The sequence below is a fragment of the Sebastes umbrosus genome, chromosome 5 (genome assembly GCF_015220745.1).
Source record: "Sebastes umbrosus isolate fSebUmb1 chromosome 5, fSebUmb1.pri, whole genome shotgun sequence".
NCBI lineage: Eukaryota > Metazoa > Chordata > Actinopteri > Perciformes > Sebastidae > Sebastes > Sebastes umbrosus.
Genome location: NC_051273.1, coordinates 3,501,770 through 3,517,977, shown reverse-complemented (window position 1 = coordinate 3,517,977; position 16,208 = coordinate 3,501,770). Strand labels below are relative to the sequence as shown.

The window sequence follows — 16,208 nt, the reverse complement described above, 5'->3', positions numbered from 1 at the left end:
CTCAGGTCATTTACAAAATGCATTTAATTTCATGATATGTTTCTCAACACGCAGGCTTTTCTGAAGACCCGACAGTCTCTTCCTTTATTTGCTGGCCTTTTGTTCATGTTGTCACTGATAATGTACCTGCTTGGTAAAGATGACTACAAGGTCAGGAATGTTTGTCTGTTGTGGCTTAAAAATCTCATCACTCTAACAACTTAAATTGAATAACTACAAGAGTGTTCACATCAATCCACAGCCATCATTTCAGACAAAAAACTCAATGTGCAAACATGTCATCAGATTCATTTGATCACACACTAGATATTTTTTTTACTCCAGTTGCCATTTATCTTCTAATATTTAATTACATTAGTAGTGATTTTGCTTTTACTTATGCATGGACTGTCTGTTAAAAATTGCTTCACATTCACAACGTTCTAGTCCTCAGCTGTTGACAGCAGAGCAGAACTGCTGCTGTTGTTTGTGAGTTTAAAGGGGACATATTGTGCTAATTTCCAGGTTCATGTTTGAACTTTCTTTAATGTTCAAAAACATTATTTTTCTCATACTGTCTGTCTGAATATACCTGTATTCACCCTCTGTCTGAAACGCTCTGTTTTAGCGCCTGTCTGCAAAGTTATAGCTTTCAAGCTGTGTACAAAATATCCTAATGAGCCTGAATGTGACATAGGAAGGGTGAGCCAAATCTGAATGGCTTGTTGAATCACACATTTTCTGATTTAGGCAGCCCACAAAAAATGGACTGGGTTGTCTTATTTCACAGTTTGTGGGTTGGTCGGCACTCCAGATACCCGAATGCATATGCATAAGCACAGAAAGAGAGAGTTTTTCATATGTCCCCTATAATGCATTCAACGAGGGCATCTGTTTAGTACTCGTTAAGGGAATGTGGAGAGAATTACACTTATTCACTTTTGCTCCCAGTATTTTTCCCAGCATTCAAACAGGACAGCTTCTGATCACAATGGATCTTCTCTGAGTTCTGCTTATGAACCAGAGCTGTATTGCACAATAAGCACTGGCATCAGTTTGTGCTTGATAGATGATCAGCTGCACAGACTACATCTTGCATCTACTAGACTGCATATTCTTGATGCCCTTCTGCATTGGTGTAATGAGGCAGATGCATGTGAAGTATTCAGAGAAGCGTAGGCAGCGATCTGGAGATGAGCCCGCTCGCTCTCGCTCTCTCTCTTCCTTGCACTCTCCCTCCCTCACCCCCCCCCCCCTCTCTCTGGAGAGCTGTATTTTTGGAATCAGCCCATTTCATTCAGTCCTGATTGAAAATACACAGAGGATCTGCAAGGAAGCTCCTGTTTGCTGGGCTATATTTTACAACGCAGTGCAAAGAATAATGTGCTCAGTGGCTACAGCAGCAGAACAGCATTATGTCTGCACTGTTCAGACAAACAGAGCTGTATTGGTTATTTTAGAACTGATATGTTTCAGCCCATATGAACATTAAGCAGGTATATTGTAATAACTACAACAATGGGGATCGAAATGAATGATATAAGGAATGGGGAAAGAAGTATTTCAAGTCTTGCACTTCCAAGTTATTTAGATGGCCAACCTAAATAGATGTTTTCATTGTTGTAGTTTTGTTTTATCTTTTATCAGTATTTCTCACTTTTAGTCATTTCGAGTGCAATCATAAACCATTAATTGGGGGCCGAACATCTCAAATATATTCTCAACCTGTGGGAAACATGTTATGGAATGAAGTGATTTTGTTTTTGAGGTTAAGTCTGAGCAGGCAAAAGAAATTTTGGTATGAGAAGATGAATAAGCACAGAGTATTTCTAAGCTCCAATTTACACTTCGAGCTGCGTAGAATTGAAACGTGGTGAATTGCACACTGACTGTATTTCCGAGGCCCTTCACAAAGTGATCTGCCTCGGCACTCAGCTTTAGACTAAAATCATTTCCACTTCAGTGTAAGTAAACAGAGCAAAGGCTTCGTTTAAGCCCAAACTGCTGCACATTTTTCACGTCTTAGTGGAACATTTTGTTTCTCCAATGATGTGATGTGTCTCTCCGAACATCAATCAAGTTGGCTATTAAGCCAAAATTATAACTCTGATTCAGGTAAATGACAAACATTTAGTTACTGTAATGGCAACGCTGAAATAAATTCATATACGGGCACAGGGTGCCTGCAGGATATGTGTCGTCACATGGGGGGAAAAAAGCAAAATTAGGACACTGAGTGCTGCTGTTCAATTATTAGTTCAGCCAGTGACACTTGCCAAAAGAACTGATCATCCTACAGACAGTTTAATAAAAGCCTGCAATAAACACAGCTGGTCCTTTCAGGCATTTTCTGACAAACTGATCTCATAGAAAACAATAAATTCCCCAGAGTATGATGAGATTACATACACAGGAATATTATGCATATGATACAAGGAGTTTTTTGATATGATAGATCAATCTGCTTCAGATCAGTGTTGGGAAACTCAACCAAAGTGTGTGCATAGAGCGGCAGCAGCCTCAGTGTGACACACACACACACACACACACACAGGTATTCTCTTTGTGCTACTTTAGATATTAGGAGGGCATTTATTGAGATTTTCAAGAATTCAATATTTCATTGTGCTTTATTAGGTTTTGCAGTACGGAATCTTCTACAATGAGCTCTAAACTAAATACTGCACATATAAATGTAGATTAATAACTAATCAAATGAGCTGTGTCAGTGGTAATATAGAAATGATTGAAAGAACTGATGTAAGGAATGCAGGAAATGTGGGTAGCATATATTTTCTTCTTTTGGCCAGGAGCCATGTATTGCAGTTTTAATTATAGATTTATGGCTGTGCATAGTAGAAGCATGATGCCAATCCTACCAGTTACTGCACATAAATGGCTCAGAAGGAAAGTGATGCCCCTCTGTTTCCACTGATGCCACTTTATAAGCTCTGTCACCAAGCATTACATAAATGTCATGTGCCGTGGACTTAAGAGATTGTCCTGTAAAACTGCACACGTATTTCAAAACACTCATCTTATTTACATTTTTAGCTGCTTAAGGGTGAAAATCGATGCCATAACCACATGACAGACATCACAATTTAGGACATTTCCACTCTGAAGGCTAAGAATCCTCATTCACAAGTATGTTAGATGGTGATTACCTTCAGTAGATATATGGATATTGTGAAAATGTGACTTGTACACAAAGTCACAATAATATGAGTTGGGTCGTGACAGAGATGTTGGTGGACAGCGATGAGTTACTGTTACTGTAAATCCATGTTGTTGTAATTCCCACTGACGGACAACAGAGGGTGATAAAAGTTACACAAAACACACCTTAGGTAATTTGGTAATTTATAAAAGAGCACATCCATCCATCCATCCATCCATCCCAGGTTAATTGATACAGTACCGTGGTTGTACAATCAAATAGATTTCACAATACAAAAAAGGTTGTCTGTGAATGCACGTTCCATTTCAATTCACCATTCATTTATACAGTACAACTTCATAAAAGCATCATTTTTCATCATTCAGAGTGTTGAACCTTTTGAGTGGTATCTCAGCATCAGTGCTTTGCAGTATAGTCTAACAAAAGCAACTAGATGTGGAGACAAGAAAAGGATATTCAACCTCAGGTAAACAACCACAGCACTAAATCAAATCAATTTTGAAGCCTATAGGATGACGATGTGTGAGATGAGCCTCTGAGCGTCCTCTCTGTCTATGTATTATCCATACTAGCCAGATGCTGCACTGTTGAAAATGTGGGTGGCAATTGCATTCCCTGCATTAGGTCTCAATTAAACCTGCAGTAGGCAGAATGTTTTTGGCATCATTGGGCAAAAATAACCTTTCAGCATATTGTAATTCAAGTGTTCTGAGAGAAAACTAGACTTCTGCACTTCTGCAGAGAGAGAGTGTTCCTATTGGCTGTTCATTCAACAGAGGCAGCTGTAAATCACTTGCGAACTCCGACCAAACAGTCAAACTAGGCAGCGCTGATCAAATATGAATCAGTATTCAGTTACTGTAATGCCTATTTCTCGCCTCAAATGTTTTCAGAAACATCTCGTAGTGTACTGTTTAGCTGTAAAATGAAAAAGGTGTGCTCTGGCTGGTGGGCGGTGCTTGGTATTTCTTCAGCAGATCTCAACATGGCTGCCGGGTCACAAACTTTATAATTTTACTGCTAAACAGTACACTACTAGATGTTTCTGAAAACATTTGAGTTGAGAAAGAGGCATTATAGTAACATAATATTGATTCATATTTGATCAGCGCTGCCTAGTTTGACCGTTTGGTCGGAGTTTGTGAGTGATTGACAGCTGCTCAGAGACGGCAGACTCCAGCTCGGCTCTGATTGGTTGTTTTCCTCCGGTCTGTGAAATCTTGCAGATGCCATTAGGAGCACCGGAGGACACAGAGGCACATGATTTTTTTTTACCTGTCTCGTGCACTACTGTTAGGATATAGTGATTGTTTTATAAAAATTACTTTTTTTTAAATCACATTTGCTCCAATTCTACCTACTGATGCTTTAGGTATAAAAATCAATTTAATGTATAAATGTGCTCAGGTTAGTTCATTTTTTAGTACCACTAAAAAGAAACCCACTTCTGACAATACCTTTTCATTGCGGAACAGATTTTAAAGTACTGTTGATTTTTGTCTTATGGTTACTAACTACAAACCTTTTCATTTACCCCAAAATTACTGTTTACAAGTATATATTTTGTGAGCTCTAAAACCTGGTGACAATGTATAAAAAAAATGTCTGGTGATGCATCTCTTTCTAAATTTGGATTCCCCTGCAGGTGACATCATTTGGGACACCTTCTCCTCCATGTTTCTACACTGAATACTCCCTTTTCCATAGGATAACACATTTATATACTGATCACACTGAGATCCAAAACAGAAAAACTGGTTTTATCTTTCCTTTTGGGATATTGTCTTTCCAATAGAGGCAATTCATTTTAAATGGTGCATGCATGGGGCAACACAACACAATGTTGTTTGTGGACCAAACTGGTTTTTACTCTGATGGAAAATCACTGTGGTATTTCTACAGGGGATACTAGTAGAGAATACATGCCTGCCTACATACAAGCATCATGATTATATGGAGGTATACAGTAATGCACCTACCTGCATGGGGTAATCAATGATGAGTCCATAGAGAACATCTGTTGTCAGTGGTTTTATAATTGTTTTGATGTTTGTTTTAGTGTCATATAGCCTTTTGAAATAGATTTTTTTACATGCATTAATTAAAATGCATGACAGACATGCATTTGAAAAACAAAGCTATATTCATGCAGCATGCAGGTGATTCATATGGAGGTATACAGTGTTGCACCTACCTGTCCCATATGCTTTGGCCACAAGCCATGTGAGGCTGCAACAGATTTTGGCTCTGGAGAAGTCATAGTGCTCAAAAGACCTAATTGATGGAGCTCCGGAGGTCTTCTTGTCCCTGACGTCCTGAACTTCACCCATATTTCTCTCCCTGAATTGTAGCCTTGAACCCTTATGAGGCAACACAACAGGAAAGCATCCCACTACTGGAATTCCTTAGGAAAAAAAACAACGCAGACTATTCACAGGTCCTTTCAGTCATAAAAAGCTAGATCTGCTGCAGGTTTTTCGTCTTATTCAGTCTCGTTGACACAATGAGTCGCTACTCTTGGTGTTTTCCATCCATCCTGCTGTCTGTCTGTCTACCAGTTGAAATGGGGCTTCGTCCGTCAGACCAGGCTGGGAAGGTTTCCTTGGATTTCAGAGGGAAAAACTGCTCTTCAGCTGGAATGGAAACAGACATATTTCCATTTTTTTAGAGTTCTTTGGAAGCAGACGGCTTCTCCCTTTCATGTCCATGTATTCTTGTATGGATAAACCTATGTGTTTGGCATATCCCTCCTCTGTTTTATCCTTTGGTGCCGTGGTGCGGTTTTCCTGCCGCACTGTGGCTCTCCTAGTAGCGATGTGTCAGTGCGAACGAGCCGGTTCATTGAGCCGGCTCTTTTAAGTGAACGATAAGAGCCGGCTCCCGTCCGAGAGCCGTTTTTTGTCCACAGGATCCGTGCTTTCCACGCTTCCCATTTATTGTCTATGTAAGCAGCCGCGCAATGCATTCTGGTAGCGTGGCGTCGCGATACGAGAAACGGAGCGTCACGACGCCCGCTTCTCATTTGCATAAAGTTGAGGGCTCGTCTACTTTATGCAAATCACTGGCGTCCGACGCGACTCTCCGCCTTTCGAAACTCCCGAGAATCTTTTAAAATAAACGTTGTCTTTCCAAAATAATTTTGGATTCAGCAAATGCATGGATTATTTCTCGCCTCAAATGTTTTCAGAAACACATTTCGGTGAACTATTTTCGTGAAATAAGAAAAGAAAGTTTCCAAACGAGCCTCCATGCTGGTTCCGGTTTGAAAGCTGGGAGCAGCAGCCAACGGAGGGAAAGCTTTCGTCCAATCAGGTCGGGAGAGCCTTGTTTCTAGTGACAGCACACCAAGCACCCGATGTTGGGAAGCGCCACGTCCCCTCGCGATAAAAAACGCGAGAGAGAGGAGTGCGGTGTGCGAATAGCAGACAAGATGAGTGACAGTCGGAAATGAAGCAGCATGTAAAATTATGATATTCTGGAAATTATAAGGTTTAGTATAATTATATTGAATAATTTAAGTGATATATGTGCACAAATACTAATCATAAGTCAAAACAGCGCTAAATTTTGCTGAATTATAAAAGGCAGAAGTGGTAAAATGAAGAGCCGTTTGGGAGCCGAAAGAGCCGGCTCTTCTTGGTGAGCGGAGCCAAATGATCTGGCTCAATAAAAAGAGCTGAACTTCCCATCACTATCCGAGCCCAGCACCTTTGTTGCAAACTACGCATGCGCGAACGATACGTTCAAAGTTGTTGGAAATGTTAAACTTTTGTTTGGGGGTATGTTTTTTTGGCCCTGTATTGTATTGTATTTTCCTACCATATGTGTAAAGTGGTGTATTGTTGAGGACTGTACCATATCTCTCTGACATATTTACCCGATGACAGCAGACTAATTCAAACCTTTGTTATTTAATGCCCCTTATATCACATGGTTGTACAGTTTAGCTCTTAATATTTGAGTTTTCGATGAGCATTTGAATGTAGCACGAAAAGAAGACAGCCTGCCTACAATTAGACAGAAAACCAAAAAAAAAGAAGCTTTTTAATAACATAAATCCACATGTTCTCAACTTTGACAGACCGACCTCGTTTTTTAAGTTACTGATCAACGTTACTGCACTGTGTAGCATATATATTCCAGTAGTTGAATTACCTTGTAGACAGTTATATTCTCCAGCCACACCCTGCTACACCCACAATGTAAACATGACTTCAGATCAGACTTTGAATTTTCATAACGCTGAAATGTTATTTTTTTTGCAGATTTAACCCAAAACACGTAAAAAAAGAAGGTCTGTTATAAAGGAGCCTTATGACCGACAGATAGAGCAATCAGGAGTAGATGATGGAAATATTACAAAGGGGAATCTGCTAGGAAAGACATCTAAGAAAGTACACAATCTTCTAATTAATTACTTAAGGGCAACAGGAATAATGGAGAAAATTCAATTATTAGTATTATTTTATTTTTATTTTATTTTATTTTATTTTGTTTTATTTTATTTTATTTTATTTTATTTTATTTTATTTTATTTTATTTTTATTTTTATTTTTATTTTCATTTTCATTTTCATTTTCATTTTCATTTTCATTTTTATTTTTATTTTTATTTTATTTATTTTATTTATTTTATTTATTTTATTTATTTTATTTATTTTATTTATTCCTGCCAATCTACTGCTCCACACTCCAGTCCAGTAGGTGATGGTAGAGCAAAAAGGGCGCTGCTCTACGAACCACATTTCCCAATGTGCAACGCGACATTACGTCATCAGTCTGCGTTGGTGTTTGTTTTGAACTGTTGGAAGAGAAAGCGTTGGAAGGAGGTATGTGTAACATAAATGCTTTAATATTATTGAGTTAATTCATATATTCATGACTCAGTTATGGCCGAATTGTGGTTTGACAAATGCTATTTCAAAATACATGAACATGTGAAAGCTTTTGACTTGTTTCGCAGTAGCAACCAGAAGTTAATGTTATATTTGTCTTTATGAAACTGTAGTTTGGTTAATGGACTATAATCTCGTTTACAGAAGGAAACTGTAGTTCATTTGTACCTCTAGGAATATGACTTTTGCCGATATTTAAGGTGGATCTACCATGCGTTGTAAATGGCAAAAAAAAGCCATGCAAATTACATTTAATCTTTATTAAGAAATATGTTGTTTCTTTAGCCCAAAACAGAGATTCCACCTGTTTTGAGAAGTTGCTTTTATAATTGTATTTATTTATTTATTTGCACATATATAAAATGTTAATAAATATATAATAAATGCACAAAATCCAGTCAATGAAAATAAAAACAAGAAATGTGTCATTAGAGGTCAAGAAGCCACAGACTTATATACAAACGATCTCCCCCCAACACCAGGAGAGAAAAAACAAAAAAGGAAGAAAGATCTAAACTAACATAATTTTAAAAATACAACAAAAGTTAAACAACAACAAGAAGTACACAAAATGTGCAGAAAAACCCTAACCAAACAGTGGAAAACAATCCAATAAAAACAATGAAATACATTCAAAACACAGTACAGAAGAAAAGAAAATATATTTAAACATTTGAAAAGATAATTAGACATCATTAATTAAATGTGATGATAATTTCCTTTTAAAATGTTCTAAGGATAACGAGCTCTTGATAACATGTATTTTGTTTTTTTATTTTGTATGTACAAGCAAAACCTGAGGCAAAAAATCCATGACATTAACTTAATGTTTGCATCTGTTTCTCTGATGTTCACAGGTTAACAAACCATACAACATGTTTATGCCAAGAGCCCTGAAGGTAAAGAGACCTGCCCAGGTCTCAGGCCAAGTTTTGAATAAGAAAATCAAGGCAGATCAGGAGGAGAGAAAAGAAGATGAAGGCAGTTTATCTACACCTGTTCAGAAGGAGGAAACGTGTGAAGATGCCAAACCACAGGATGAGATAGCACAAGCAGGCGGAGACTCTGCATGTTTGACAGAGAGCTCAGTGCAAGAAGATGGACTCAAGTCTGTCACAAGCGATACAGAGGATGACGACGAGGAGGAGGAACCTGTCAAATCGTTCAGAAAGAGCCAGAGATGGCCAGAGCCAGGAGAGCCCGTCTGTGTGATGTGTGGTCGCTATGGGGAGTACATATGTGACAGCACCGACAATGACGTTTGCAGTCTTGAGTGCAAAGCCAAACATCTGGCTCAAATGGGGATGGGGACTGGGGCAGATGTGTTTAACCGTGAGGACAAAAATAGAGATGAAAGGACTCAACAGCCAGCAGTTGACACTGGTGCAGTGGGTGAAAGTAAGGAAGGATATTCCTACAAGGACGATCTGTTCATATCAGGCCTAACAGACGAGCAGGTGCAGAGGATTAAAAAGGAGCTGGGCATTGAAACCCAGGGGACAGATGTCAGGAGACCCATCATTGAGTTCGAACACTGTGGCTTCCCTGCCACGCTCGGTGGCAACCTGAAAAAGGCCGGCTATGAGGCGCCCACGCCGGTCCAGATGCAGATGGTGCCTGTTGGTCTCAGCGGCAGGGACGTGATCGTCAGCGCTGACACAGGCTCAGGGAAGACTGTAGCCTTCCTGCTGCCAGTGATAGTGAGGGCAATGGAGGTACAGTAACACAGCTAACATCAAATTCATTCATTCAAATTCACACCATGAAACTGCTTATTCATACCCAGAGAAAGCTGCTTTTATATCTATAGGAAACTTCTACAAGGAAATTGTATCTCGAAACAACAAATTTTTAGCAAAACAGGCAACCTGCATGTCACAAATCCATCTTTTAAAAAATGTTGACAGTCTGATTTCTCCTTTACATGTCTGCTGATTGTAAAGGTAAAGGCATGTGTGACACAACATATAAGGCACGGTATATCTTGGCCATCACATAACCTTAGGCCGGTTTGAATGAATGTATTTATACAACTTGGATTCAGTCTGATTTTGTTGCAAGGATCTGCCCTGCTGAGGTATCCCTTAGCAAGACACTAGCCCTCCACCAACTAACAGAGGAGCTGTCCAGCAGGTAAACACGATCACCCTGTGCAGAGGGAAAAGTCAAAAGAAGGAATTTCTTCACAAGAGAAATATGTTTGTGAAGGTTCTCAGTCATGCAGGTCATGGTATTCGAGGAAGGGTTAAATCAGCAGCAACTGGACTTGGTTTAGGTTCTTGAAGACGTTTCACTTCAGTTCTGGAGAAGCTTTTTGGCAGATGAGAAGTGAAACGTCATCAAGAACCTAAACCAAGTCCAGTTGCTGCTGATTTAACCCTTCCTCGGTTCACAAGAGAAACAACTTAATATCACAAAAATAAGTTATTAGTATTTAAATATTCACAAAACATCTCTTGTAGATCTGGACTCTATAACATTACTTGCTTCATGGCTTGCATTAGTATTAAGATGCTGTACTTGTTTCTTTTTTTTTAGAAACCTGCACAGAGTGCAGGTAGCCCTGTGGCTCTCATCCTGACCCCCACCAGGGAGCTGGCCATCCAGATAGAGAGACAGGCCAAGGAGCTGGTGATGCGCCTCCCCAACATGAGAACTGCCCTGCTGGTGGGCGGCATGCCACTTCCCCAACAACTCCACCGCCTCAAAAGCAGCATCAAAGTACAGTGGCTATGTTTTTACAGTCATTTCCTCCTCCCACAATCAAAACATTGTTTTGAGTCTTGAACTTTCCACAGCATCATGTTCTTCTTCTGTGAATCCCCTTTAGATTATCATAGCCACCCCTGGGCGACTCCTTGAGATCCTGAAGCAGAAGGCAGTTCAGCTGGACAAAGTGAAGGTTGTGGTGGTTGACGAGGTATGACGAACACAAAGAACACAGAAAACACAGAAAAACAAAGGTTTCCTTTGAATTGTGTGGCTTTTGAGAACAAAAAGGGACTAAAAGGTTAAATTAATGGATTTTAAAAGTACTTTTTGTTCAAATGAAAATGTATCCACCAAAGACAGTAATGTTTCAGTTATTTTAAGTTCTCTACATCCAAGGATCAATAATTAACATCCTCCAGAAAACCTTCATTTGAGGTGATACAACACCAATTTTGAAATTAGTTCACACTGATTCAAATTTGACATTATGATAAGCAACAATGAGGATTTTTATGATAGCTAATTTTGACTAAAGTCACGTCATATGCCAAAACATGCTGTCAAATTGAGGATTTTACCAGAAAATAGCATAATAATAGTTTTCCAAATATTCAATTACATGCTGTTAAGTGTGCAGAAATCATACAATTTTGAAATGGAGAAAGTCCTGGAACCATTCTGTATTTGTGGTGTATCCTGTAGGTCGACACCATGTTGAAGATGGGCTTCCAGCAGCAGGTGCTGGAGGTTTTGGATCAAGTCCGAGAAGAACACCAAACTCTGCTGGCGTCGGCCACCATCCCAAAGGGGACGGAGGAGCTGGCCGCCCGATTGGTTCGCGACCCTGTCCGTATTACTATCGGAGAGAAGAACCAGCCCTGTGCCAACGTGAGGCAGATCTTACTGTGGCTAGAGGAGCCCTCCAAGAAGAAGAAGCTGTTTGAGATCCTCAATGTAGGTTATAGACTCAAGGTTTTGATTTTGAACAGCGACTTGAGGTATGTTTAAATAGTCTCCTTGTGTCAACAAGTCTGGTTCACACTTAAAGTCTCATTACATTTTGGGTGGAGTATCACTTGAAGCTGCCAACATAGGCTTTCTTTAAGAGGTCAGCAGTTTTCTTAGTTCTAAGACAAAGTGTAATTGTACTCTGGAGAACCAGAAAGTTTTATTATTATCTCAATTTTACTTTATAGTGGATCTATCACTCTGTCTTGATACGCACTGGTTCCAGCTTGGCATTTTATTAACTTGCTTTTTTTAAAGGTGGTAATACCTCAAGCGCCAAGGACCAGTGAGTCTCCCCACTACACCATATTTAGACAGCCAGTGCTGCAGCCCTGGCCACCGTCTGGAGGAAATGGGTGGGCCCTGAGCCATGGCCACGTTCCAGGAATCCCAGCAATGGCTTTCACCACTTACACAGGGCAGGACAGGAAGGCTCTGCTTTAGTTAAGCAAGTAAAGAAGTGTTGTTAGACCATTGTGTGAGTTACAGGAGCTACTGCTGTGTGTAGAGAGTGGTTGTGACGGTGCCACGTTATTTATGACTGCTGTTATTTAATGCTACTCAGAGAGTATAAGGCTATTATCCCTGAACTGGAAAGTTGCAGGAGTACTGTGGAATTGGGAGGGTTATTACACTGGGATTTGGATGGGACACCCCGAGAAAACCAAAACTCTGGACACATTAAAAAAATCACTCGTAACAGTCATTTCATATGTTGCAGCTCTTACAGCATAGTATATGGATATTTGCTCAAACTAAAGTCACAAATTGGAGCTAAAACAGTAGACATAGAGCTGAGAGAAGCCCCATCATTATCACTTTACCTACCCTGCAGCTCTAGGCAAAAACACTATTAGTCAATGTGGGAAATACTGTAAAGGACAGATACAACAGCCTACTTTTAAGAAGATGTATTTAGGCTGTGTAACACTGTTTCTGCCTTGTCCAGGTATGAATGGCAAGAAATAAATTGGGACCGGATGGATAATAGAGGAAGTTTTCACTTATCTGTTACAGGTTGTCAAGCTTAAACCTGTTACGTCTCCTGGTAAACACTTTTTAGTTGCGGCAAACCCTTAATATAGCCAAACGGATGAATGTGATCTATTTAAGCGTGTTAGCCAGCAGCCCATTACTTTTTTCCTCATAAGTGTGTGTTGTTGGCTGGAAAGTCAGGACTGCCCTCTGCTGGAGGATTTTGACCTTTTGAACTTGTCAAAAATTTTGAAAAACTGCCTCTAGCAAGGTGACATACACACAATTTTAGATTAACATTCCTTGCAGCCTGATTAACAAATCATAAATCAAAATTAAAAACTCAAGGAGTCAATATACATAGTAGTTCAATCTGTTAATAGAGTTACTGAAATATCTGGATGTTGAAATATAGAAATGTGAAAAGATGAATAAATAATTTTAACATTGCGCCTATGTTTCTCCTTATGGCTTTACAGGACAGTAAGCTGTACCATCCTCCAGTGGTGGTGTTTGTAGAAAGTAAACTGGGCGCTGATCTACTGTGTGAGGCGGTCGCCAAGGTGACGGGCCTCAAAACTGTGGCAATCCACTCCGACAAGACCCAGTGGGAACGCAACCGCATCCTCAGGGTGAAGCCAGCGGCAGCCAGAACATGCACTGTCAAAGTGGATAAATAGCAGTTCTCCCATGTTCAATGTCCAAATAGTGTTGTTTCTGAACAAGTCTTAGCTGGAAGAACTCAGCCACAGATTCAAAACAGTTATAATAGTTTAATATATTGAATGCAGAAGGATGCTGTCAAAACCACAGCTAAACACTTAATATAAGACGATTGCATAACAAGTAACACTTCAGTGAGTTATAGGTACTTGTTGACTTTTTAGTAAGTGCATCTTGAATATCTTGTTAAGTGAAAAAATACTACTATTGAGCATTACAGGCTCATTATGACACACAACACTTCCTTATACTAGTGAAATATAGATCTAAATTAGTTTTCCCAGCTAATTTCAACATCTCTTCTTACCTTGAAAGGCCTAAATATTACATCTTATTTCAAGAAATCTTACATCCATTGGCAGATTTTTGTACTTATTACAAGCGAAAACACATTGTATTTGTCGTTTTTTTAACTTATTTTTGAAGTGGCCTTTTTTCCAGGGTAAATGTACAAGTTTCTACAAATTTAGAAGAAGGATTCCTCACTGCATGGCAGTGCATTATGTTCTGTCTCTGCTAGTTCCCACACGTCATTGAAGCTATTTATACTCACCGCTACACTGGAGGACTACTCAAGCTGATGTCATTTTTATATGGCTGCACCATTACATCAGATGGAAATATACTAGGTTTCTGTTGCATCATTTTATGCACTCTTTATTAAATGTGAATTTGGTATCTTTTGAAACTTTGGGATCTCGGACATAATTTAAAATAAATGTATGTGGTGTGATTGTTTATTAAGATGGACTAATTATTAGATCCAGAAGAGTTTATAATTACATTTGTTAAAATCCTGCAGCATACATATTGTTTTCTCCATAACCATGCTAATGTTTATGTCATATTGGTTGGTGAAAATGAAGTAATTTGTAACGTTTGTGTAATAGGGTTTTAAAAGTGTAATATTTGCTGTGTTTCATCCTCAGGGTCTTCTGGAGGGAGACTTTGAAGTGGTGATCAGTACTGGTGTGCTGGGCAGAGGACTGGACCTAGTCAACGTCAGATTGGTGGTTAACTTTGACATGTCAAACACAATGGATGAGTACGTTCATCAGGTTAGTAATACCCTAAGTAGAAAAGTGGTAAAGTTCAAATTCGGAGTGTGTGTGTCTTTTTGTTTTTTAAAGCAACATAAGACAACATCCCTTCATGTCTTCCCATCCAGGTAGGCAGGGCAGGTCGGCTGGGACACAGAGGAACAGCCATCACCTTTCTCAACAACAACAACAAACGGCTGTTCCTGGAGGTGGTGAAGCGGGTCAAACCCACAGGGTCCATCCTGCCCCCTCAGCTCCTTAACTCACCCCACCTCCATGAGCAGCAGAGGAGGGAAAAACAAAAGGCCAAGCAGGGGTCTGATGACAAAATGGTCACTAAGAACAACCTCATAGACATCATAAGGAAACATGACCGGCGCAAGAAATAATGTTCTTTGAATCATTCCTGCAAAAGTGCCGTCTATTTATGTAGTAAATGCAAAATGTATATTTGTATATTGTTTATTGAAAAAAATAAATGTTAATTTGGCATATTCTAAATAAATCACTTGTGTAATTAATGTAAGACAATTTATTCAAATAGAGGAATTATCCTCTCTAATCCACATACTTCAATTGAGGGACAGTCTTTCCTGCTATTGCAGTGGTGCACTTGTGGTGTATTTACTGAAAGCAGGTCAACTAAAAAATAATACTGCTTTGAATGTATTTGATTTATAAAGTTTTTGAACAGCAGATTTTGATTTTAAAATACTTTTTAACTGGGTGCTTCCAGGTTGATTCTAGTATTGAGACTGCAAAAGTGCCCTTGACCAAGCCGCTGAATCCATCCAACCTCTCTAGTTGATGCTCAAATCAGTCTGTAACTTATTATTTCCAACCCAAAACTCATTGTGTAAAAGTTAATTCCTGACAAAAAAACAAACAAATTCTGGAGCTTTTTTTCCCCTCAACTTCTCTCACAGTCCACCTCAGCAGATGGAGTTTGAGATAATTTGTTTAAACTATGGACTGTACGTCACTTTTTTAAACGGCAGAGTGCTAAATTTAGAAATGAAAACATGAGTAAGGCAAGGCAAGGCAGCTTTGTTTGTATAGCACATTTCAGCAACAGGGCAATTCAAAGTGCCTTACATAAACATTCAAGAACATTGTGTCAAAGTGCAAAAGAACATAAAGATATAATTAAAACAGTTATTAGAAGATTAGAAAAAAAAAAACAAGCTAAAAATAAAAGCTAAAATAGAGTATAACACACGAGTAAAATCTATAGTGCAGTATATAAGATCATTATCTGGTTTAATAAAAGGCAGCAGCACATAGGAAAGTTTTCAGCTTTGATTTAAAAGAACTCAGAGTTGGAGCTGGTCCTGCAGGTTTCTGGGAGATTGTTCCAGATATTTTGTGCATAAAAACTGAATGCTGCTTCTGCATGTTTAGTTTTGACTCTTCTGACACTAAGCAGACCTGATCCAGATGACCTGAGAGGTCTGGATGGTTCATAACATAGCAGAAGTTCAGAAATGTATTTTGGCCCTAAACCATTTAGTGCTTTGTTAACCAGCAGGAGTATTTTGAAATCAATTCTCTGAGAGACAGTGTAGAGACCTCAGAACTGGACTGATATGATCCATTTTCTTGGTCTTAGTTTTAAACGGTAGAGTGCTAATTTTAGAAAAGGAAAACATGAGTAGCACAATTCTTTTCCACTGAGATACAACCTTTTTACAGCTGG

At 39.1% G+C, this 16,208-nt stretch overlaps 2 protein-coding genes across 7 annotated transcripts in view; one reads left to right on the top strand and one right to left on the bottom strand.

Moving 5' to 3' along the window:
• The window catches only part of camsap2a (calmodulin regulated spectrin-associated protein family, member 2a), a 62,380-nt gene extending 56,395 nt beyond the window's left edge, over positions 1–5,985 (bottom strand). For 3 of the 6 annotated variants that reach the window (XM_037770092.1, XM_037770096.1, XM_037770093.1), the window contains exon 1: positions 5,355–5,983. In XM_037770092.1, the coding sequence (XP_037626020.1) occupies positions 5,355–5,490 (136 nt within the window). In that variant the 5' untranslated portion in view covers positions 5,491–5,983. Of the gene's footprint in view, positions 1–5,354 lie in introns of all 6 variants that reach the window. The other 3 variants (XM_037770094.1, XM_037770095.1, XM_037770091.1) reach the window with 2 other exon arrangements.
• A 1,866-nt stretch (positions 5,986–7,851) lies between these two features.
• ddx59 (DEAD (Asp-Glu-Ala-Asp) box polypeptide 59) lies at positions 7,852–15,394 on the top strand. The gene is made up of 8 exons (XM_037771040.1): positions 7,852–7,988; positions 8,912–9,769; positions 10,593–10,775; positions 10,885–10,974; positions 11,469–11,720; positions 13,229–13,381; positions 14,402–14,530; positions 14,641–15,394. Exons 1-8 carry the CDS (start codon positions 7,911–7,913, stop codon positions 14,899–14,901), a joined length of 2,004 nt encoding a protein of 667 aa, XP_037626968.1. The 5' UTR covers positions 7,852–7,910; the 3' UTR covers positions 14,902–15,394.
• The last annotated feature ends 814 nt before the right edge of the window (positions 15,395–16,208 follow it).